This window comes from Glycine max, chromosome 19 (assembly GCF_000004515.6).
Source record: "Glycine max cultivar Williams 82 chromosome 19, Glycine_max_v4.0, whole genome shotgun sequence".
NCBI classification, from domain to species: domain Eukaryota; kingdom Viridiplantae; phylum Streptophyta; class Magnoliopsida; order Fabales; family Fabaceae; genus Glycine; species Glycine max.
In genome coordinates, this window is record NC_038255.2 from 42964086 (window position 1) to 42987230 (window position 23145).

A 23145-nucleotide genomic window follows, 5' to 3' on the forward strand; every position below is an offset into this window, starting at 1 on the left:
AATATATGATTTATAATTAATTATTAATATAAAAAGTCAAAGATTATCATGTACGATAATCTATAATTAGATAAAAAAAACCTTATAACAATTTTAATACTAACCAGTTATGGATTGATTAAGAAACTAAAAAAATAATATTTTTTAATTAAGATGCACAAAATTATATTTTGATGATTTTTTATACTCTATAAGAAGATGAGTGAAGGAGACCCTTGTAATTAGATTCAATGGATTAACATATGGAATGATGTCATGCATGGGTGGGCAGCAGCTGCAGCACTTAGTGAGGGGAAGGAACGGCGTCGTAAAAGGCAGAAGACGGGGGAGTTGACTGGACAAAAGAGGGGTATATGCGACTGGAATATTTGGTTTCGAAACTCTATTATGTTTCACTTATGCGCTGTTCTTTTTTTCTTTCTGTTCCGCTTCCTATAAATCCGTGCCACACCCTTCACTTATTTTCCGCACATCACATATTTTTCTCTTTCTCTACGTTTCTACAACCTTCTTGCCCTCTCTCATCAGGTCCTTCTAATTAATCTTCTCCCTATCTCAATATTATATTATTTTTCTCTTTGGCATCATGTGTCACCTCCATGCACATGCATCACGCCACTATCGCTCTATCGATCGCACCGAGTCCTCCTCAACAATTTGTTTTTTCATAAAGAAAATTTGAGAGTGTTATTATATATCATCCGAGTTTACATTTGTTTAAATATATGTTTTCCCTGAATAATCGTGTGCATGCATGTTGGTGGTTACTGATTTGATCTTAATTCGTACTACTTGTTTGAGTTATTCGTTAGTTCCAATATTGAGGGCACTGGAGTCAGGCACCTTATGCATGTGTAGGGGTAGATGGCTTGATTCAGCATCAAAATTTCTCAACTGAGATTCAACTATTTGCATGGCTTAATGGCTTTAAAGTTTAAACCGTATACAATTATTGGTTCTTAAATTGCTCCTATCTACGAATCTAATGATTGTCTGTTATGATAATTTAAATTAACCAATTTTTTTTCCAGTCCTTTCGTGAACATGGCTGCCAGATGTTTGCGTATATTTTGTTTTGTTTTTCTATTTCCTAGAATTTTTCTTTGTAGAAATACCTTGGCAATGTTTGTTTACGGTTTTTAAAATTTGTATGTTGGACACATTTGAAAGTTTGTCTTCCGAGCACTTAAGAGTACTTGAATGAAACAAAAGAAGGATTCTTTTTCTTTTGTTTTTAAAACATTTGTTTTGAAATTTTTTTCAAAACACAATAAATTTTAAATGAGAAATTGATTGCAAATTAGTATATAATTATTTTAGAAAACAGTTTTAGTGGAAGGGAATCAAACCTGCCGGGACTGAGTTTAGATATTATGATTTCTTATGAGTTTTCTAAACTTTTCCATAGTTGAATTCTTAGTTCTTCAATTTAATCAAAGATCACACAATTGGTCAATTCTGACTCTTGTTTCTACTTCTGCAGAGAAGGAAAGCTTTTGATAAAGAAAAGAAACAGAAAGAACCTTGTAATTTTGGCTTGAAAAGCCATGGCCAGGGAGCAAATTCAGGTGCTGAACGCGCTTGATGTGGCGAAAACACAATGGTACCATTTCACTGCAATCATCATTGCTGGAATGGGCTTCTTCACCGATGCATATGATCTATTCTGCATATCCCTTGTTACGAAGTTGCTTGGCCGAATATACTACCACGTTGATGGCGCAGCAAAGCCAGGAACATTGCCTCCCAATGTTTCAGCTGCTGTAAATGGTGTGGCTTTCTGTGGAACACTTTCAGGCCAGCTTTTCTTTGGTTGGCTTGGTGATAAGATGGGAAGGAAAAAAGTCTATGGCATGACTCTGATGCTGATGGTAATATGCTCCATCGGTTCCGGCCTTTCATTCGGACATAGCGCAAAATCCGTGATAGCAACTCTCTGCTTCTTCCGGTTCTGGCTTGGATTTGGTATTGGTGGAGACTATCCACTTTCTGCTACCATAATGTCTGAGTATTCTAACAAGAAGACTCGCGGTGCATTCATTGCGGCGGTGTTTGCCATGCAGGGTTTTGGAATTTTGGCTGGTGGTATCTTTGCAATTATAATTTCAGTTGCATTCAAGGAAAGGTTTGATGCTCCACCATATGAGCTTGATCCAGCTGGCTCAACTGTTCCACAAGCAGACTACATTTGGAGGATAATTGTGATGGTTGGAGCACTCCCAGCTGCATTGACTTACTACTGGAGGATGAAGATGCCCGAAACTGCTCGTTATACCGCTCTAGTCGCCAAGAACACGAAGCAGGCAGCAGCAGACATGTCTAAGGTTCTGCAGGTTGAGATTCAAGCTGAACCACAGAAAGAGGAGCAGAAGGCTAACTCATATGGCTTGTTTTCCAAGGACTTCCTCAGTCGCCATGGACTGCATCTACTCGGTACAGCAAGCACATGGTTCTTGCTTGATATTGCATTCTATAGCCAAAATCTTTTCCAGAAGGATATCTTCAGTGCAATTGGTTGGATACCTCCTGCAAAAACCATGAATGCCATTGAGGAAGTTTACAGAATTGCAAGGGCTCAAACACTTATTGCTCTATGCAGTACAGTTCCTGGCTACTGGTTCACAGTGGCTCTCATTGACAAGATAGGAAGATTTGCTATCCAATTGATGGGATTCTTCTTTATGACTGTCTTCATGTTTGCTCTTGCCATTCCTTATGATCACTGGACTCATAAGGATAACCGGATAGGATTCGTGGTGATTTATTCATTGACCTTCTTCTTTGCAAATTTCGGGCCTAACGCCACCACGTTTGTCGTGCCCGCAGAGATTTTCCCAGCTAGGTTCCGATCTACTTGCCACGGAATCTCATCAGCATCCGGGAAGCTCGGGGCTATAGTTGGTGCATTTGGGTTCTTGTACTTGGCACAAAACAAGGACAAGAGCAAAGCAGATGCAGGGTACCCTGCAGGTATTGGTGTGAAGAATGCCCTTATTGTCTTGGGTGTGGTTAATATTTTAGGCTTCTTCTTTACATTCTTGGTGCCTGAGGCAAACGGAAAATCATTGGAGGAGATGTCAGGTGAGAATGATGAGGATGTTGGAACCCAGGAAGAGTCAGAGCAATCACATTCTCAAAACAACAATAGAACAGTTCCATATGTTTAGGATATGTTTATCTGTAATGTTGTTATATTAAAGTAGTAGCTTCAAATATTAGGCTTGGAAAGCACAAAAGCTTTCCCTGCCCCTCCAATATTTCTGTTAAATTTTGCCCGAACAACATGTAACAGGAACTAAGAGATATTTGTTCTACGAATATTGGCAAATTTGAGTTACGATTGATGTGTAGCCATTATTGGAGTGTATAGTATTTTCAATAACCAGTTTCACAAACCGATTGTGTTCTGCATGTTATCTTTATTTCTTTTCCTTTTTGACTTGCTTGTTTCAATGTTTCTTTCCCTCAAGTCTAAGGAAAACGATGGTATTACACGAGGCATGTGTATAATTGAAATGTTTTAAGAAAAGACTACAATAAGTGTTCATGATGGAACTATATGAATATAAAAAGAATCTTATCGTCTGAAATATGAACTGTGTCCGTATTCCTAGGTGCTTATGTCAATACAGATGACAATTGGTTATTTCAATGTTGAGTAGACGAAAAATATGACCCTGAGGCTACTAGTTGCGGTTCCAGTCTGTTCACGGCACATTTTTGACTTGTGCACTTCAATTGAAACTTGAAAGCAAAAGATCCCAGTGGGGAGTTGGATTGGCGTTTTCAATCTCTCAATATTTTCTTTTTAGACTTGTTCACCTCCTAAATCACTTTATGGTCCACACAGATCAATTAATCTTTGATGGAAACTGTTTTCAACCATTCTTTAAATGATCAACAGACTTTTTTTTTTTGTACAAGAGTTACAGCTAAACTTTTATATGCTTCATTTTACTAGTTTATATTTTCTTTACAACATTAGATATATTTATATTATATTCTCTGTTGAAAACTGCAAGCCAGTACACCGACTTCATTGTGTGGGTAAAACCTTGTCTTTCATAACTTATTTGGGGTTAATCTATTTTTTTTTTCGTTCTATTTTTCCTAGTCAACCTTGCTCCTACCCTTATTGCATTGATGGTTATCATATTCATCCGAGAGACTTTTGGCTCGACCACACGTATCAATAGTCAATTGGCAAACTACATTTACTAACCCTTAATCATTAGAGTAACCATCGCCTATATCTTGATCCCCTTTCTCCCTTAAATCTAGCTCAATAAATGATAATATCAAATAAGACTTCAGATAATTGGAAAAAACATGACACTATATGGACTAGTCCAACCAAATAGGCAATTTTAACAAATCACATTTATTCATCTATCAAGGTAGGCATAGAGGAGGACTTTTTAGTCTGTTTGTCCTCTTTATCTTTTAGACTCAAGCAAGGAAGTTGTGAGTCTTCCAGGATTTTTGGGCTGACTTCAAGTTCAACATAAGCTGAATAGGCAATTAACAAATCACATTTATTAACCCCTAATCCTTGAAGTAACCATCGCTAATGTCTTGACCTTTTTTCTAACTAAATCTAGCTCGATGAATAACAACCTTCCTACAAGAAGACATCATATAAACTACAAAAGGTATAACTCTATTTGAAACAACCAACACCGAGCTCTAGACCAATCTCCTTAAGTTTAGCTTTGGCCGAAACACCTCTCAGTCTCATATATAAGACAACCTTAATCATCTTTTGATGTTTCACGAGTTATAGTACAGATCCCCGGAGATAAAAAAAAATGGAAGCAAAACAATGTAATGGGGCTGAAATATAATCTAAAAATATGTGAATTCTCTGCGTTTCTGTAGGCACCGGTCTCTGAGTGACAGGAAGGAAGCAATTAAGATTGAAGAGAGAAAAATTAAGAATTCAATCGGAGCATGGCTAACATACAAATTAGAAAATTTATGTAAGGCATCATTGCATCTGATTCTTTCTTTTGTTTTTTTTTTCCCCAAAGATTACTCATTCAAAATACCCAACGACACTTATAAAAGCATAAGATACTAATGAGATGATTACAACAGTGCACACAAAAAAAAAACAACAATCGGACGTGCATGCTCAAATAAACCACAACAGTTAATTAGCATCTAATTGTTTCAAGACCTTATAGGAGCCTTTGGCAGCGGAATATTTGCAATATATCAGTGGGCTGATGCCTATTTCAAGTCCCCACGTTATGGAGTTTGTCCACAAATGGTTCAATGATCCATGTAGCCCATTATGCTGATGTTTTAGGCCCATTGGCCCAACCTACTGGTTCAATGATCCTATCACCACTGATATTGATTTTAAAAACTACTATTTTTTTTTCCAGAAAATACTTTCAATGCAATTGCAAAAACTGTCAGCACAACTTGTGTCCTTAACTAAGTGGTCCTGGTTCAAATCCCAGCCTTGAGTATGAAATAAATTATATTGAAAGAAAAATACTCACCTAAATGGAAAGATTTTCCATTCAGCATCCAAGTTTATTAATGGTCCATTAGCCTTTCTATATCCCTTATGAACTCAGAATATACACCACTTGTTTTGGATTTTTTGTGCTATACTGACCAACTTCAATTTTGGACGCAAAACCAATACATTTTCTTTGCAAGATTCCTTGTAAATATGTAGTTTGTCTAGCACTATGGAATCTTGGAGCTAGGTGGGTGCGTTTTGGCTCTTGTACCTAGCATGGAACCAAGATCATGCCGAAACAGGCGCACGTGTTTATCATAGAACCTGTAGTATTGGCGTTTAGAATTCACTCAATTGTACTTGTACATGGTGTTATAACTTACAAAGTAGTGAGATTTCACCATCAAATGGATAGTACCCGAACAGAAAGGAAAGAATCAAGATTCTACAGCATGGTTTTTTCGTTTTATTTAAATTTATTTTTAAATACTAGCCTTTATCAAATTACACAAGATTCCATCCCTGTATTTCCCACACGCGATCTTCATTTTCCTTTACCTTGTTTATGAAGGGCATATGCAAGTTCTTTGCCACATTGATGTACTCATGAAGTAACCATGATAAGCTAGCTTTCAAGAAGCAAATATTGATAATGCAAGTTTTGAAGTTTTTTAGATACCTTGCCAAAGTTAGAAGAAGGGACTTTTTTATCCAAGAAATCTATCAGGATCCATAGAGTCACGCTCATACACAATACAAGTCCAGCACACTGGGATTTACAACAATAACTGCCAAAAGCTTTAAACCCATCAGCCTTCAGATTCATATTAGTGGAGGTATATTCCTGTGGCAAGATGGGTTCTATTGATGACAAAGCATGAAGAGGTAATTCATTAAAAGTAAAACTTTAAAACCTAGTAGATTCTGATAAGAAAATGAATTCAGTGCTTAAACATTTCAATGTGCACGGTCTCTCAGTACTTCAAGATCCATTTCTGTGGGGTCAGTAGCCTGAATTTCATAATGGACACCATCTAGCTCTCGTCTAAACCTGTCTTTAGTAGTGGCATAGAGCATCTTGGCTCGGATTCGAGACGTTGAAGGGGACCTAATCAATCAATGAATAGCTAAGAATTGTGATATCTCTGGCGAAATCATAGGAAAAGTAAATTAATTAAGAAGCATGTTATTGAGAATAGTCTGGAATAAAAGAAGTCAAATCCAAGCTTGTTCTTCAAGAGATGAGGAGATGAAGACTAACTCCAAGCAAGATATTGAGGAGATACTTCAAATAAATGATAGCAAAAATGTTTTAAGAAAGTGGTAGCCAAGATGCCACTCAAACAAGATATGAGTAATTATTGACTAGAGACAGAGAGTAGTCTTTCTGCGTACAATCAGCTCCAAAAAAATAGAGTTCTAAATCAATCCATAGAAAAATAACTTGATATTTATACTAATTTTTATGAGAAGCAAGGTAAGTATATGAAGGTGAGGCTTGCAATTCATGCTGATGTAGTAGGTAGCTAAGCATGCCAATGGAAAAGACTACCATTCTAGCTGATGTGATAAACAGCTAAACATGCCAATGGAAAAAGACTATGGTTTGCTTGAAGTGTCATCATATTAGAGAGGACACTCTGAAAATTCTAACTGAACAAAGCACATAAAGCTTTACCTCATCAAATTTTTTAACTCTCTAAGAAAAGAATGGACTAGAAATATTTGAGAACACCTAAATTCTCTAATTATTTATTCTAAAGTCACAACTAGACCAAAAAAAATATATCAAGAAACTCTCTCAATATGGTTGAACTAAAGGCATCAAGCATGAAGATGTTTGTTATGTTTTATTTATGTCTCGTTCTTTCAAATAAACATAAGAACTTCTAGCCAGTAATGCTCTATCTGCAACTTAAATGTAACTGACACTGGACACAGCTGAAGTTGATATATGAGACTACCATCCAGATTGGAAATGGGTTAATTTAAGATGCGGAGATCAAAAACTAAAAATAGTACATTTAGTAACATAGGCAGCCCAATCATATAAAAAATTTGTGTCTACACATTAAAACAAGAAATTTAGCACAACACAATGAAACAATGAACAAACATACAGTTCCATAATCAGAGAACATGCATAGAGTGACACTAAAGCAGAGCAGTATTGACACGGGCTTAAAAGAATTGCATGGCATGGTTATTTTGAAACTTCCAAAACTATGATCATATGTGCCACAAAATTTGCTTTTTGCACAAGAAAACGGTTACAGCAGGTATCATGCCTCAAACAACATCTTTCTGGTTGGTGCAAGAATGCTTTTAATTGTGTTGTGTAGACAAAGTTATAGATCCTTTTCTTTTTTTATATATAAAAGAGAGAAACAAACCATGCAATGAAGAAGATTTTGCTCTTTTGACAGTTCTCAGAAGTGACGAAATCATAGTCAAAGACAGCATATCTGCAATCATTCTCAGGCAAAGATGCAGCGAAATCCTCATAGCTCTCAGCCGGGTCACCAGTCTTCTCAACCACAACTTCCCTTTTCTTCTCATCAACCTTAAAGATCAGATAACGGTGAACCTTCTTCTGCTTCAATTCCATGAAGGTGTTCTTGCTGTGATCAGCAACACCCATGCCTGATGAGGCATTTGGCTGGAATTCAAACGCATCTGGGTCAAAAGCCTTTTCATCCAAAACATGATTTTGAATTCGAACACACACAAACATTCACACGCGAAAGGTACGTTCAAGAACCAAAACTTACAAAGTAAATAGCACAATGGAGCAAAGAAACAAAAATAAAAACCAAGAAGAATGTTTACCCGGCTGAGGCCTCTGAAAGACATGAGGAATAAAGCTTGGAATTGAAGAAAGAGCGAGAGAGAAAGAAGAGAAAGGATTCAAGTGAAGAATGCAATGTTAGAAGAGAATATATATATATATATATATATATATATATATATATATATATATATATATATATATATTGAAGAGTTGAGTAAAGAAAAGAAAGGAAAATAGATAGGGGGCGGTGCGTTGTAGTAACGCGAAGTGTTGAGTGGAATCGGGGCCCATGAGTCGTGCAGAAAAATCAAGGATTTTCCACCGCCCATGGGACCCACTTTTGTTCACCGCTCGCCTCATCCCTTCGCCGCGTATATTTCTTTTTCTCAGTTTATTGAGTTCTTCTTTTCTTACCGACGACCATCCATGCCCAATTGCCCACGTCTTACCCAACCTCATGTTATGTTTTTTTTTTTTTTTTTATCGGGTAAACATGTGTTTTAAAAAATGAAATATAAAATTTAGTCAGTCTGATGTAAAAGTTATGATAAATATATTTGCCAGTTAACTAATATTCGTCGTCTTTAATAAATCCATGTGATAATAAGAGACGAATTTATCATTAAAATGATTATAAATGTAACTATGTCTAATTATCAACATAAAAATATATTTATTATATAATATTTTTTTGACTTTTCTTTTTTCCACTCTCTTAGAAGATGAATCGGTAAATAGTCATTTTTATTTCTCAACGTATAATTTGTTGATAAATATGTTCCTAAAAAATAAAAATACAAAATTTAGTTTTCTAGAATATAATAAATATATCTGACAGTTAACTTCCATTCGTGGCGGTTAATAAAATAGACAAGATTGTGCATGTGTAAAAAGGCAAAAAGAAGCTGAAATTGTCAGGTAACTTTTTGTAAATTTAAACTCATTTATCCCAAACCTGTGTAAAAAGGCAAAAAGAAGCTGGAATTGTCAGGTAACTTTGTGTAAATTTAAACTCATTTATCCCAAACCTTTTTCAAAAATCGTTCGTGACATATGATGTAGGTTCTAGATCAATGGATGAGATGGGAGCGAAACAAGTGCAACATTCTCTAACTCTTGAGCGTGAAGACATCACATTATGTGTCACTGTAACATGGATGCTCATTTAGTGACCTCTTAGACAAGAAAAATAATAATCAAAGAATAGTTTTATGGCTATGAACAATTCAAGGTAGATAACCATGGAGGTTTGTAAGCTTCATGTGTAACATTAATATGAGATTTCAATTTTTTTGTTTTGTTTTTATGTCCATAGGTAACAAAAGAAAATGTTGCGAGTTCTTTAGGTGGTATGATCCTCTGGTGAATGTTCTTGAGAAGAGAATTATACACAACTAAAGTATAATATGCAATCTTAATATTAGACATTTTCACATTAAACCGAACATACATTAACGATAACAGTCAAGATTAAAATATATAACCTTTTAATCCATATTACTCCAAATTAAACAATTCACATACTTTAAGACAACATGATTTACTAGTAAACAAATACTAAGGATATAACACATATTGTATCATCATTATAATATTCACATTAAATACTTAATATAACAACATGAATATATCATGATAAGCACAACATATCCTTTAACATGATACCAAGTTGTAGAAGAGAGAAACTCACACAATCCATATTATCCACCATTGGGGAAAGCTGTTAATTGCTATATGGAAATGGATGAGTGATTTTGTCAAGGATAGACATATCTAGGTAGTGGGTTACCATGACAACAAAGATTGCAAATGGCCTTGAAGAAATTGTGATACATCCTATCTTACGGACTTTCAAATATTGTGTATAAATATGACATTCTTTGTGATGCATGCAGAAAGAGAAAGTAAAACAAGGTAAGCTCCCTTACCTTGAAGATCCTAAAGTTTTTAAAGGTTCAGAGGACGAAAGAAGAACGAAAAAGGTTGAAGCTTAAAAAAAAAAAACAATCAACTGCACCGAAAGTAGCTCCCGTCACTTCCATATTTTTACAAAAGAAAAAGGGAAAATAGGAGGTTAGAGACGGGATCATTACGTGAGAAAGTATGGAGGAAAATGTATAAGGTGGAAGATCCTTAGACCTAGGTTTCTTGATGTTCTTGGAGGAGTGAGAAAAAAAAACTTGTCAGAGAAAGAGAGAGCTATGGCTGGTTAGTGAAGAATAATCGTAGAAAGTATTTTTTTTTTTAACAAGGGATAATAGTAGAAGGTCATATTTATACAAAATATTGAGTTTAAAAATAAAAATAAAAAATTAAACATTTTTCTTAAGTTCTTCCTTATTTTAAAAATATGATTTTTTTGTTTTAAATAATAAAAATCTCATATTCAATACTACAATTTAAATCATTTATTATAAAATTAAAATACAATTATTTTTAAAAATATTTGTATATTATAAATTGTATATATTCAAAAATATTTTTTACTAATAATTTTCATTTTGCAAAAATAAAAATTCTAGTTAATAATGAAAGTGAAAGGAAAAATTAATAATTGAATTTAATCCATGTAATAATATCATTATATCAGTGAAAAAAAAAATATTATACTACTATTCACCAATCAAGAACTATAATCGGTATTCTATGAAAATTATTATTATTATTATCTATTTATTCACCATTAACTAATTGAGAGTAGAAACAATAAAAAAAGGCAATACAATTTTAAGCGCTGTAACAGCAGGTTTGGGAGGCTTTTGGGGTAGCCGGCGAGACACAGTGGATTCCTTAATTCTCCATGGATATGGTGCTCTGTTCTGTACCCATCATCTCTCTTTTTCTTTTTCCTTTTTGGTTTATTAGTGTGCCTTGGATTTGATTTTTGATAAGCACAGGGGAAGAAAGAAGGTGAAGCCCCCGTGTTGTGGTTCGAAACCTCTGACTCTGTCTGTTGCCAACACCAGTTTGAACCCGATGGTCGACTCTCCGTATGTCACTCAAAAATGTCTTTTTTTTTTTTTACTCTCCGTATGTAACAAACATGTTGTGGCCTAAACCCTCATAACTGTGTCATTGATTAGCTGAACTTGTGCATTTGGAATTTGTTCAACCTCAATTCACTTCAGATGTTAAAGTTTATAATTTGATGTTAACACAAGTGCAAATGCTGTTGATTTCTTCCTATTGTGTCAGCTCTTCAGCTCTTAAAACTCAAATTTGTGGTATCTTATGTTTTTATAATGAAGCAACTTTTGTGTAATGTTCTGAAATAGATTGTGTTTTTCATTCAAAGTGTTTGTTTGCCTTTCTTTTTTTTTTTTTACCCGAATAAGTGTTTTTGGTTTCTCTGTAGGTAGTGATTGTTGATGATTCCAGGCCCCTATACCAAAGGATGGCTGGATCTTTCATGAATAAATTTTTCCCCTCAGGATATCCGTACAGGTTTTTTTTTTCTTCCTGAAAATATGTTATAGTTTATGGTGTATTGGTGTAGAAACTAGAGAAGCTTGTTCATTGACTTACATTTTCCATGTTTTTCTTTCAGTGTGAATGAAGGCTATCTTAGATACACGCAGTTTCGAGCTTTGCAACATGTTACCAGTGCAGCACTATCGGTGCTATCAACTCAGGTCTTCTTCTGGTAACATGAAAAACTCAGTAAAGGATGTAACCAGAAAAAATTATTGTCTTTGACATTGGAAAATTAAACTCGCTTTCTTGACAACTGAGATATAAAATACTCTTTATTCATACTTGATTATATTTTGTTAATTGCAATTATGTAATCTTTTTTATGAAATAATTAAGTGGGTGTCCTTGGTCTCTATGCTTATTCTTCTGCAGTCCTTGCTATTCGCTGCAGGGTTGCGGCCCACTCCTGCGCAAGCAACTGCTGTTAGTTGGGTAATTTCAAACAAATTTCGAATGACAATTTCTCAAACCAGTAATAGTGACATCTGTTTAATGTATAACTTGTTTGTCCTGCTTACATCCAGATTTTAAAGGATGGAATGCAACATGTAGGGAAGCTAATATGTAGCAATTGGGGTGCTAGAATGGATTCTGAACCTAAACGTTGGAGACTACTAGGTTGGGCTGGTGCTTTTCTTCACCGCCTTCTCTTCTTGTTATATTAGCTCTTTTCTGCTAAGTTCTCAAGTTGCCTGACTGCACATAGCTTTACATTTGTTGCAGCTGATGTGCTCTATGATATAGGCATTGGCTTGGAAGTGCTTTCTCCATTATGCCCGCATCTTTTTCTTGAAATGGCAGGCTTAGGAAATTTTGCAAAGGTTTATATTTTTATTGATTTTTTTAAAAATAATTTCACATTTTGGTATATGTGTGCAATATAAAGTTGATTCAGTTCTTATAGTTCATTCAACCCTATGTTTGTCATGTTTGGTGTCTTTACTCCTTAGCATCCTATACTAGATTTCCAGTAAAACTATAATTTATTTTAGACTAATAACTTCTCTTTCTGTTATTTTGGGTTAACAGGGGATGGCTGTTGTTGCAGCAAGAGCAACAAGGTTGCCTATATATTCTTCATTTGCTAAAGAAGGAAATCTCAGCGACCTATTTGCTAAAGGAGAGGCTTTTTCAACTCTCTTTAATGTTGTTGGAATTGGAGTAGGAATTCAATTAGCATCTACCATTTGTGCATCAATACAGGGAAAGGTATAGAGGTTTTATTTGTTTGTTCCTGGGCTTTAGTGTTCAATGAAATTTTCGGGTTCTGACTCATACAATTAGTTTGTGCTAACAATATATGTAATGCTCTTGGATGTGGTTGTTACTGAAATGCTTGAGATTTGAAAGAATTTACATTATGTGAAAACTTTTGAAGTTGGTTTCCATGTTACATGCCATTTCACTTCCCCCAGAAAAGAAAGTATGTTTATTCAGTAGAATGGGTAAGAACAGGGGAGAAAATGCACTTTTAGGAGAGATCTTCCATGATTGGACTGTTGATGACCTTTCAAAAGATCTCAATCTGTGCTTCATGATTATATTTTCAGCTTGAGGCTAAGTCTTACTGTAATCTTAACAAAACAAGTTTGTAGAACTCAGTTTATTAATTGATTTAATTCTTGGGCTCTGTAATTATTAAGATAAATTATGCTTTAACCCTTGTAGCTTAACTTTTTTCAAATAACTCTCATCAACAATTTTGTTTATCATTAAATCACTTTCGACTTTGTTTAACTTATGTTAGCTCAAAAGTTTTTCTTTTTCCTGAGGGATAATGTGTAAAATAAACAGTAACTTTAAGGGAGTAGATTGAATATTGTTAAATTGCTTTGGGTAATATGTAGAATAAATAGTAGTAACTGTTGTTAAAGTTTTGTTAACTGAAAATTTAACACTCGCAACTTAAACCAAAAATGGTGGATTTGCAAGAATATAAATCAAATGTTGATGTAATCATTATAGGTCGAATGTGTTCTTTGTTTGCAATCAGAAAAATTACAGAAAATATGAAAGGAAGCACTTTCTGGAGATAAGTATCCATTTTATTGATTATTCCCAACAGATGATTATGAAACTTTTTTGGTCAGTTGGTTGTGGGTTCTCTCTCCTTTCAATCATTGGTTGTATATATATATTGTTTAGATGTACTCATAATGTGAAAGGAACTAGGAAGCAAGTATTTTTTTTTACGTTGTTTACCTTATTGATATAATTGATCATGTTGCATATCTTAATGATAAATATATTTGTATTGATGATTCCAACTGATGGATTATGAAACATTTTTGGTCAGTTGGTTGCGGGTCCTCTCCTTTCAATTATACATTTATACAGTGTGTCTGAAGAAATGAGAGCAACTCCTATCAATACGTTGAATCCACGAAGAACTGCAATGGTTGTGGCTGATTTTCTCAAGGTCTGGTTTGATTCCGTTCATTATTTGAAAAAATAAAAAATGAAATTCTGTATGACTGTTGAATTCCAATGCAGGCAGGAATTGTATCGAGCCCTGCTGATTTGAGATATCGAGATAATCTGCTGTTCAATGTGCAAGTCAAAGAAGACACTGGAAACGTAAGAGTGGGGAAGAATGTGCACAAGGTCATTAAGCCTTCCAGGCTTCTTGAATTAAAACAAGTGTTCCCCGAGGAGAAATTTCTCTTAAATTTTGGGAATAAATGCATTGACATGGTATTGGAACAAGATGCTAGTGGTGAAGATGCACTGAGAGGGTGGCTAGTTGCTGCATATGCTGCACGAACTGAGAGTTCCTCTCATGAGCTCAGTGCTACTAGTGTCCTGCATGAGGCTTATGAGAAAATGAATGGTGTCTTTCCTGTATTCTTAAGGGAATTACAGAACAAAGGGTGGCACACTGATCGGTTTTTGGATGGAACTGGGAGCCGTTTTTCATTCTAGTGCTTGTATAAATTTAATGTTGCTTTAAATAGGTTTTATCCATTCTCTGAGAATTTTTTATGAGCTATGGGTGGAGTAAATCCAATGGTTCACATTACCTGTGCTTAATTGTGTATTTTACCTATTATTTTTCAAAAACTAATGGTAGACATACCTTCCAAAAACACGATGAATTCTTGTAGTGAATGAACTAAATTCAATTTCTTTTTTAAAAGTTTGATGATTAAATTCATGGATATGAAAAAATATAAACTTTGACTATGTCTCACTGAAAGCATAAAGATTAAAAGCATGCTTTTTTTTTTTTTTTTTTTTTTCGTTTTTTATCTAACTATCTAATTAGAATTCTTCTATCTTATATTTAAAACTCTTAACACTTTGACACTTTTGTCAAAAATCACTTTGTTATAATATAAAACCATAAAAACTCTTAACAGTTTCATCTATATTATCTCATTTCGTTTAATAGACATACTTGTAAATGAAAATAAGATTAAAAAAAATATTGTCCTAATTTTTAAGATAGTTTTTTAAAATAAATTTAATATAAAAGTGATAATTATTTGTTAATATATATTTACTAAATTTTAACTTATGACTAAATAATTAAATATGTCTTTTATGTTATTTTATATTTATTAACTAGCTTAACATTTAATTTTATTAAATATTTTTAATTTGATTAGTTACTTTATAAACTTTTTTGGCTTTTTGCTTTTGACCTTCAATTAATATTTCAATTTTCATCTAATTTATATGCTAATTTTACTTTTACCAACCACATCTATGGCCTTTGAGAAAGTCATTTCGGTTCATTTATAACTTATGTGTTCACTAATCGATCGGAGATCCTCAATTCCCCACCGTCTCTGCCAGCTTGACATTTCAAAATATTTGACACATCTAAACATTTGTTATTGACATATCCCTTGCTTGTTGTTCTCTAGCTTGCACCGACTAATATATTCTCAAATGTTAATTAGGCTTAATCAGGCCCCTATAGTATAAACTTAGCATAATTAAGGATAGGAGATGCTCACTTTGGGGTCAAACTAAGAAGTAGTGACACGTGAGAAATCAAATTCACGTGATAGTAAATGTAAGTAACGCTAGATATAAAAAAGAACTAAAAAGATGGACCATGCCCAAAAAGTTTGTAGACTAGTTAAGATTTTGCTGACATTCAAACTCTACATTAAGCACCGGGACCTAAAGAATGGAGACAACAAATGATCATTGAGATAATGCACAAAAGTAAGATCGATCGTTTACCTAATATTATTCACTTTTTTTTTTTTAATTTAACTTATTACAAGTTTCTTCTTAAGGTGCCAACTGCCTAGTGGTCTAAATTTTGCTGCATTAAATAATTACAGCTTTATGTGTTAAATCTATATTAAATTTTGCTAATTTAAACTTTAAAGACATTCAATCCACTTTTTTGGAGCTTTTGTATAAAATATATGAGGCATGTGGGGTTTTACTGAATCGAAATTTGGTCTATGCACATTTAACTAGCTAGGAAAAAGGTTTTTCAAACATCATATATAGCATGATTGTTAGTTGAAGAAAATTAGAAATATCAAAATTCGTACTTGGCTTAGAAGTCAAGTTAAAAGCTCACTTAATCAAAACAGTCAAAAGTCAGGTTCAAAAAAAATTTGTCCGTGACAGTTTTTTCCTCCCCCTCGTAGAGTAATTAGGTATACATGTTTATTTTACTTGTCGAATGTTAAGGTAGTGGGGTTCGACTTGTTATGCATATTGAAACCATTGGATCATACTATTCATGGAGATCACGAAATCAGGGTCAATTATTATGTTCAAAGTGTTGTGCCATTTTTCACCTAATTGATGGGTGACATCATGTATGACATGCATACAATTTTAAATTTGGTTCTATATATGGAAAGGAAAATTGAAAAAATAGTGGTAAAAATCAATATATATATATATATATATATATATATATATATATAAACCAGTGATGGTGTTAATTAAAAACTTAAAGGTTAAATTTTTCAGTTTTCTTTTTTAGACCATAATTGAAAAGACAAAGAAAAAGTTTCTTTTTTTTTTACCACCAAATCTCCTTTTTATGAACACTTACATTTGGAAAGAAAATTAAAGGAACTAAAATTCCTTTCAACTGGTACGGCTAGATATTATGCAGTAGGTGATGCGGTCATACTATTGAGTTGCAAAATAAAACGTATACCAGCAGAGCTACGTGAAAACTATATATATGGTGGCTCACTTGGATTTTTTGTGGTCGAAATATATTTTACGACTTACTCAATAGTTGCTTTTGATATTTTCGGTACTCCTGGTACCTTATGTTTTCAATAAAAGTTGTTTGTTTGGCTGATTAAAAAAATAAACGTCTTTCATGAGGCTAATCAAAGTGTGGGAGAAGCTTGCAAAACAAGGTGTTCGAGGTCATGTTTCTCATGTCATGTGTTATATAACCGTGATGTCTTGGATTGCAAGGAGTATTTTTGTTCATTCAACTAATATCCTTTGGAAGATTTGAAGATACTCAAATGTAGATTGTCTCCTCTCAATTAGGTTTTCTTTCGACACAAGAGTGAGGATTTGAATCCTTGGCTTTGTTGCTAAGAAACCTTAGTCCATCATTATTAGTAGGGGGATAGAAATAGGTCAATCAATAAACGTCTAATTTATTTTACATTAGAATCAAACTAGACTTTTTTTTAGAAAATAAATGAAGCTAGAACTTTTATTTAATTAAAAATGTTAGACCCTAAGTCACTTAAAAAACCTTTCAGGCCTAATAGCTCAACCTATTTAAAGAAACTATTATTATTATTATTATTATTATTATTATTATTAAATCTTACATTTATTTTTTCTTTTGAAATGATTTACATAAAAGTCAATTTATTGAAAGATAGATTTATGTTTCATTTAAGAGTCTTATTACAAAAATATATTTTTAAATAAGTTATGGTCAATGTTATATTAGACCTTAAAAATATATTTATATGGTATAAACAAGTTATATTTAACTTTAGTAAAACCTAAAATACATATTTTGACCTATATTTTAATATTAAATTATCATAAAGTAAGTTTTTAAACATATTTGTAAATCAAACCAAATTTTCATTTACTGTCGTAACAAATTTTTTTAAAAAACTTTTAATAAGTAAATAGATTATACTCATCATATACTTTTAATTAAGGTCAACTCTAGGTCTAACAAGGTTAACCTAATATGACCTATTTTTATTCCTATTACTAGTACTTCTGATTTTCTACTTAAATCTTAATTTTTATTTATTATTAGTGTTAAAAATTTGGCATTATCAATTAATTAAAAAATATTATGAACATAATATTTAAGGTTATTATTATAAATTTTGTGTGGTCGGAAATTGAGAAGATTGAGTTCAAACTTCAAGGCGAAAGAGAATTGCGGAATTGGATAAAACTGTAGGTTCCAAATTGAAAGGTTTGTCTACTTAATTTGGTTGCCCAAAGTCTATTAGTTTTGACCAGTTTCTCCTACTTCACTCATTCATTCATTCATTTTAAAGAAATAATTGGGTTACCGATTTGATTGACACAAGTAGCTAGCTAGCACAAGCCTCTTTTTTTGACTCCTTTTTACTCCGTCTGATAACCCACTAGCATACCCCGCTTGAGTAATTTGTCTTCTACTTCCAACAGTAATATATATTTACTCTATGTTAGAAAAATTTCAAAATAGAAAAGTTTAACAACTTCATAATCTGATCTTCCAATCAATGACTGCCGTCGCAATTTTTTTAATCTTAGATATATCCTAAGTCCCAACAAAAATGTCCCTAATTATCAAGAAACATATATAATTGTCGAAATGTATCAATTAGCCATGATGCTATATTGCTATACTAAACGCGGCGTGATAAGTAAGCTGTATGTTTAGGTATAGTTGGCTGAGGAAAGTCTTAATCCGATTCATTATGATAAAATGAGGAGCTGCTTAAGCTTCTTTTTTTCTTTCTTTTTTTTCACATTTGTACAGAGAGAGGTTTTTCAAAATCTACAACAAAGACTAATAATCATCTACCTTATCAAAGCAAAACGCACTACAACGCTGACCCTAATTTTCAAACAAATGGTCAAGTGCTTGTGCAGCTTTTCGTTTGAAAAGTACTAAATCATAATACGCCAGACTATCATCAAATGAAGTGGAAAGAGAAAATGTTAGGATTTGCCTCCTGTGCTCTTAATCTCCATTTAGCTTTATTTCTTGATTTTTTTTTAGTAGGATAGGATAAGTATAGGTGATAATTTTTTAAAAATATTTAACATGATTACATATTTAATATTTGAATCATAAAAATTTGTTAAATTAAAACAATCTCACGTCACATGCTTCGTGGTTTGGTGGTAGCTTTATTTTTGAATCTCTAAAAGCCAGGCTTGTGTTTTTTTTTTTTTATTCATTTCTCTCTCTTTTTTATTCATTAAAAGCCAGGCTTGTTACTGAATCTAGTCCATTTTATCATGTTTATGTATTCTAAGAATATAATTATAAGAGAAAAAAATAAGAAGATAAAAAGGATATTTAAGCTTTTCTTATAAATTAAAATTACTTTATGCATAAAATAAAACAAAAATTTAGAGAAACTAAAAGATAAAATTTATATAATTTTTTTATATTTAAACTAATTTTAATTTATGAAATAAATTTAATTTATTTTAAATTGTTATTTTCTTTATTTTACAAAGTACTTGATCATAGATCCCTGTCATCACCCTGTGGGATAGAGGAGCGAAGATGATAAAAAAACAGGCTTAATTTAAAGGAAAAGAAAAGTAAGTAGAAAAAATAATAAATATAACGAGTAAATATAAAAGGAAAGAAAAAATAGAGACAAATATAAGGTGAGTGTAAAAATTAAGATGCGAAAAGTTAGGATTGAAATAAAAAAAGGCAAAAATGCATAATGGACAGTTCAGTTCTTATGCTCTTTGCTTAAAAATAATGACACTTACCAACAGAAAAATTGGTAGTTTTAATTAGTAATTCAAAACCAGAAAATATTAAGTTTTAATTAGAATTGTTAAACAATATAGTTAGTGATCCATCCTTGCTTATTTCCCATAGCTCTATTAATTGTTATGCCTGGTGATCCGGTTAGGTTAAAGGATGGAACAAATAGCTTCTAACTTTGGTTTTACAGCTGGTAACTGAATCAAGGTTGGTTACGTTGGGCCTTGACCTTAAACCATATAGTTGATTGGCAAATTGGGAGCACGTCGAGATCTAGTAATTAATCCTAAATGATATAAACTTTGGATCATATATTCTTAATTAATTCGTGTTTAACTACCTTTTTATATAAAAAAATAATTATATTTTATTTCATAAGTTTTCAAAAAAATAAATAGTTATTTCTTAAGTAAAAAAAAAAAAAGGTTTCTGGCGGCCCAAACAATGAACTTAGTATTGTCCACGTCTCTTCAAGAAGCTAAATAGGTCAGAAGTACTCACGCGTTTGGATGCAAACTGCAATATGTATATGATATGAAGGTGACTTGTATGTATATCTTGGATGAATACGATTATGATTTTCATTTGTCAACTGAACTATATATATATGTCAACAGTTGAACTCTTTGTCTTGTCTCGTGGCTCTTTTTTGAACTCGTGGTTTTCAATTATGGCGAGGTTAAGACGAAACATTTCCCCGGCAACCATATATGCAAGCATAGAAAAAAAGAATATGCAGTTGCCGACAACATATAGTTTCACACTGCACACGTGCCTGTAGATCGAGTTTCTTTCTGAACACTATTCACTATGACCCTTGTCATCATTGGCCAAGATCTTGGTCAACCCAATGCAAGTCTATTTTTTCCTTCCACCACTAATATATATATATGTATATATATATATATCACTTTAACAAATTTTTTTAACACTTACTAACATTTTTGTTAAAAACATTTAAAAAATATCATTAAATATAAATAAATATTACTAATATTTTTGTTACATTTTATCAAATATATGTTATATATAACTCTTGTTACTAAAACTTTTAACATCTATACAAAATATTTGATAAAAAATATTTGATAAAATTTCATGAAAATATAAAAATATTGCTAAAGATCAACATGTTAGTAATGTAAAATTTGTTAAAAAAATTAATAAACTAATTTTTTCTCCAGTTTCAAAATGAGTACTTAGTATGTTAAGGCATGGAGGGCGGTGACAAATTCGGTGGGAGGAGGCAAGAAAAAAAAAGTCATTTTTAAATGTTTTCATACATAAAATATACCAAAAAAAAAATGTTTCATGTATTATCATCTTTAATCGTGTCAAATATGACATTATTAAAATTTGGAATAAGATGAAAGCAAATGATAAACTAGTCCCACAAACACTTCTACCAAGTGCTCTCCTTTTACAACATGCATTTATGTAATAAAGAAAATCATTTAATAACATGCATAAGTTTTATGTTTTAAATGTGTACATAAATGAATATAGACATGAATGTTTTATTAAGAATTGATAAGAAGTTAAGATATATAATACTTTCTAATACACTCTTTAAACATATTTTTTCTAATTTAATTGGTTAATATTTATTAAAAATTATAAAATTAAGACAAAAAAAAGCATTACATACATATGACATGAGATCCACACAATTGTCATGCATTTTTAATATATTTTCACATATGTTTTTTTAAATTATTTTTATTTAAAATAAATAATTTTCTGTCTTTTTTTAAAAGTAAATTTTCGGTTAGTTTTTTTTTTAATTTGAATTTTTTTAAAATAAGTGTTTTTTTTAAATAATAACTAGATAGAATCTGTTTCTTAAATAAGCATAAAACTGAAATAATTTAAACAAATCTACTAATTTTTTTATTAAGATAAACGTTTATTTTAATAAATAAGTTTAAACAAATAAAAAATTACTTTTTATAAAAACTATTTTTGAAATTAATTTTTTAAGTTTAAAAAAACACACTCAACAAAATTTAAAAATTTTATTTTAACCACTTATTTTTCTTCTGATGTTAAAATTGAAAACCCTAATTCTTTACAATTATCGTCTAACATCTTCATTTTCATAACTGTGTCACAGTATCATTGCAAGATCGTTCTTGAATTTTCCTAATCATATTAAAGGCATCATTAATTAATAATTAGTCGCCTAACATATTCATCATTAACAATATAGTGTAAGTAGTGAGTCCAAATATAGATACTTAGATATTTTCACGTAGAGGATAATGAACATTCAAGTAATTGGTGTGGATAAGTTCGGGAGATAGGTATTTTTGGCTTTTACACACATATATGGGAACAGACATTAATTCTAATTCCCTATCCAAATCTGAGTTCTAATATATAATGACTTTCATGTGTGCTTATTACACTAGCATAATAATGAACTTTAGTAGAAAGGATATTGTAGGATGTACTAACATGTTTTTGCTGCAGGTGATTTAGGTGGATTTGGTTCCATAATGCTTCACTTTCTTTGTTAATTTTTTTGATTTGCAGGCAGGGCCCCATTTTTTTGTATCAGGAGGTTTGAATTCCACCAATTTCAGCACACCTTAGTTGGTCATTAATAAAAAATTTATTTATAAAAAAAAAGCAAAATGTACTTTATTCTAAAAGGTAAAAAATAAATAACCAGTCCTGTAACTATTTTAGTGGTGTTCACAATGAATGTGCAAGTCTTGATTGTGATATATACTTTGAATTCTAGTTGAGGCATTCTATGCTAGTTATGCTCTAGGGAAAGAGGTTTGTTGTTGCAGGGAATAATGCATTACGAATGTCATAGCATGGCACACTTTCATGGAGGTAATCCAAGTCGCAATTCACACTTTTATAAATTTTCTTTTTGCTAATCAAAAGGAAAAATATGTCGACAGTTATATATGTCAGTTCCAAGATGCGATGCAAAAATCTCTTGTGACATATATTTTAAACCACACATTCATATTCGAATTTGAAGAGTCGATTACAATAAGATATTATAAATATCAATGTTTTGAGCCAGTCAATTTTGAGAAGAAAAAATATATGAATATACAATTGCTACCCGGCCCCAAATATATATAAGATTAATTGAATTTTTTGGAGAACAGCACACAATACAGATGTTCTCACGAATATTTGTTCAGAACTAGACAATAGATCTAGCTAATAAAAAATATAGTGATGTTCTCAACCATGTAACTGATGCGGCTGTAATCTTTATTTTCTTCTTCTTTTGAATAAGGTTTATGTAGCTACTTACCACGTTGAATACTGAAATACTTTTAGGACTAAAGGACAGTCAGACAAAGTAGGAGTACAAATGATCAACGGCGAGAAGCTTCAAATTTCTAAGTAAAAGCATTTTAATTAATGTCATACTGTTGTACAGCCAAATATATTAGGCAAACCCCCCACGTTTTTATTTGACTAAATAATAATCGTGTGAAAGAGACG

General features: G+C 32.2%; 3 protein-coding genes across 5 annotated transcripts; 2 read left to right on the forward strand and 1 right to left on the reverse strand.

The window, feature by feature from the left end:
- Positions 1–421: 421 nt before the first annotated feature.
- PHT1-7 (inorganic phosphate transporter 1-7) lies at positions 422–3411 on the forward strand. The gene is made up of 2 exons (NM_001267873.2): positions 422–528; positions 1484–3411. Exon 2 carries the CDS (start codon positions 1548–1550, stop codon positions 3165–3167), a length of 1620 nt encoding a protein of 539 aa, NP_001254802.1. The 5' UTR covers positions 422–528; positions 1484–1547; the 3' UTR covers positions 3168–3411.
- Positions 3412–6165: 2754 nt separating this feature from the next.
- On the reverse strand, positions 6166–8389 carry LOC100527688 (uncharacterized). Its single transcript, NM_001249074.2, has 3 exons — positions 8306–8389; positions 7870–8135; positions 6166–6584 (listed from the first exon to the last, which is right to left on the reverse strand). The coding sequence occupies exons 1-3, from the start codon at positions 8327–8329 to the stop codon at positions 6434–6436; spliced, it is 441 nt and encodes a 146-aa protein (NP_001236003.1). The 5' UTR covers positions 8330–8389; the 3' UTR covers positions 6166–6433.
- A 2556-nt stretch (positions 8390–10945) lies between these two features.
- LOC100804154 (protein root UVB sensitive 2, chloroplastic) lies at positions 10946–14827 on the forward strand. 3 transcript variants are annotated; one of them, XM_014772172.3, is made up of 10 exons: positions 10946–11076; positions 11165–11257; positions 11623–11711; positions 11815–11899; positions 12114–12173; positions 12266–12368; positions 12465–12562; positions 12771–12950; positions 14038–14160; positions 14235–14827. In XM_014772172.3, exons 1-10 carry the CDS (start codon positions 11068–11070, stop codon positions 14661–14663), a joined length of 1269 nt encoding a protein of 422 aa, XP_014627658.1. In that variant the 5' UTR covers positions 10946–11067; the 3' UTR covers positions 14664–14827. The 3 variants fall into 3 exon arrangements, with proteins under 3 accessions (XP_014627658.1, XP_003554286.1, XP_014627659.1); XM_003554238.5 differs by having other exon boundaries at positions 12266–12359; XM_014772173.3 differs by having other exon boundaries at positions 11028–11076; positions 11627–11711.
- Positions 14828–23145: the final 8318 nt, after the last annotated feature.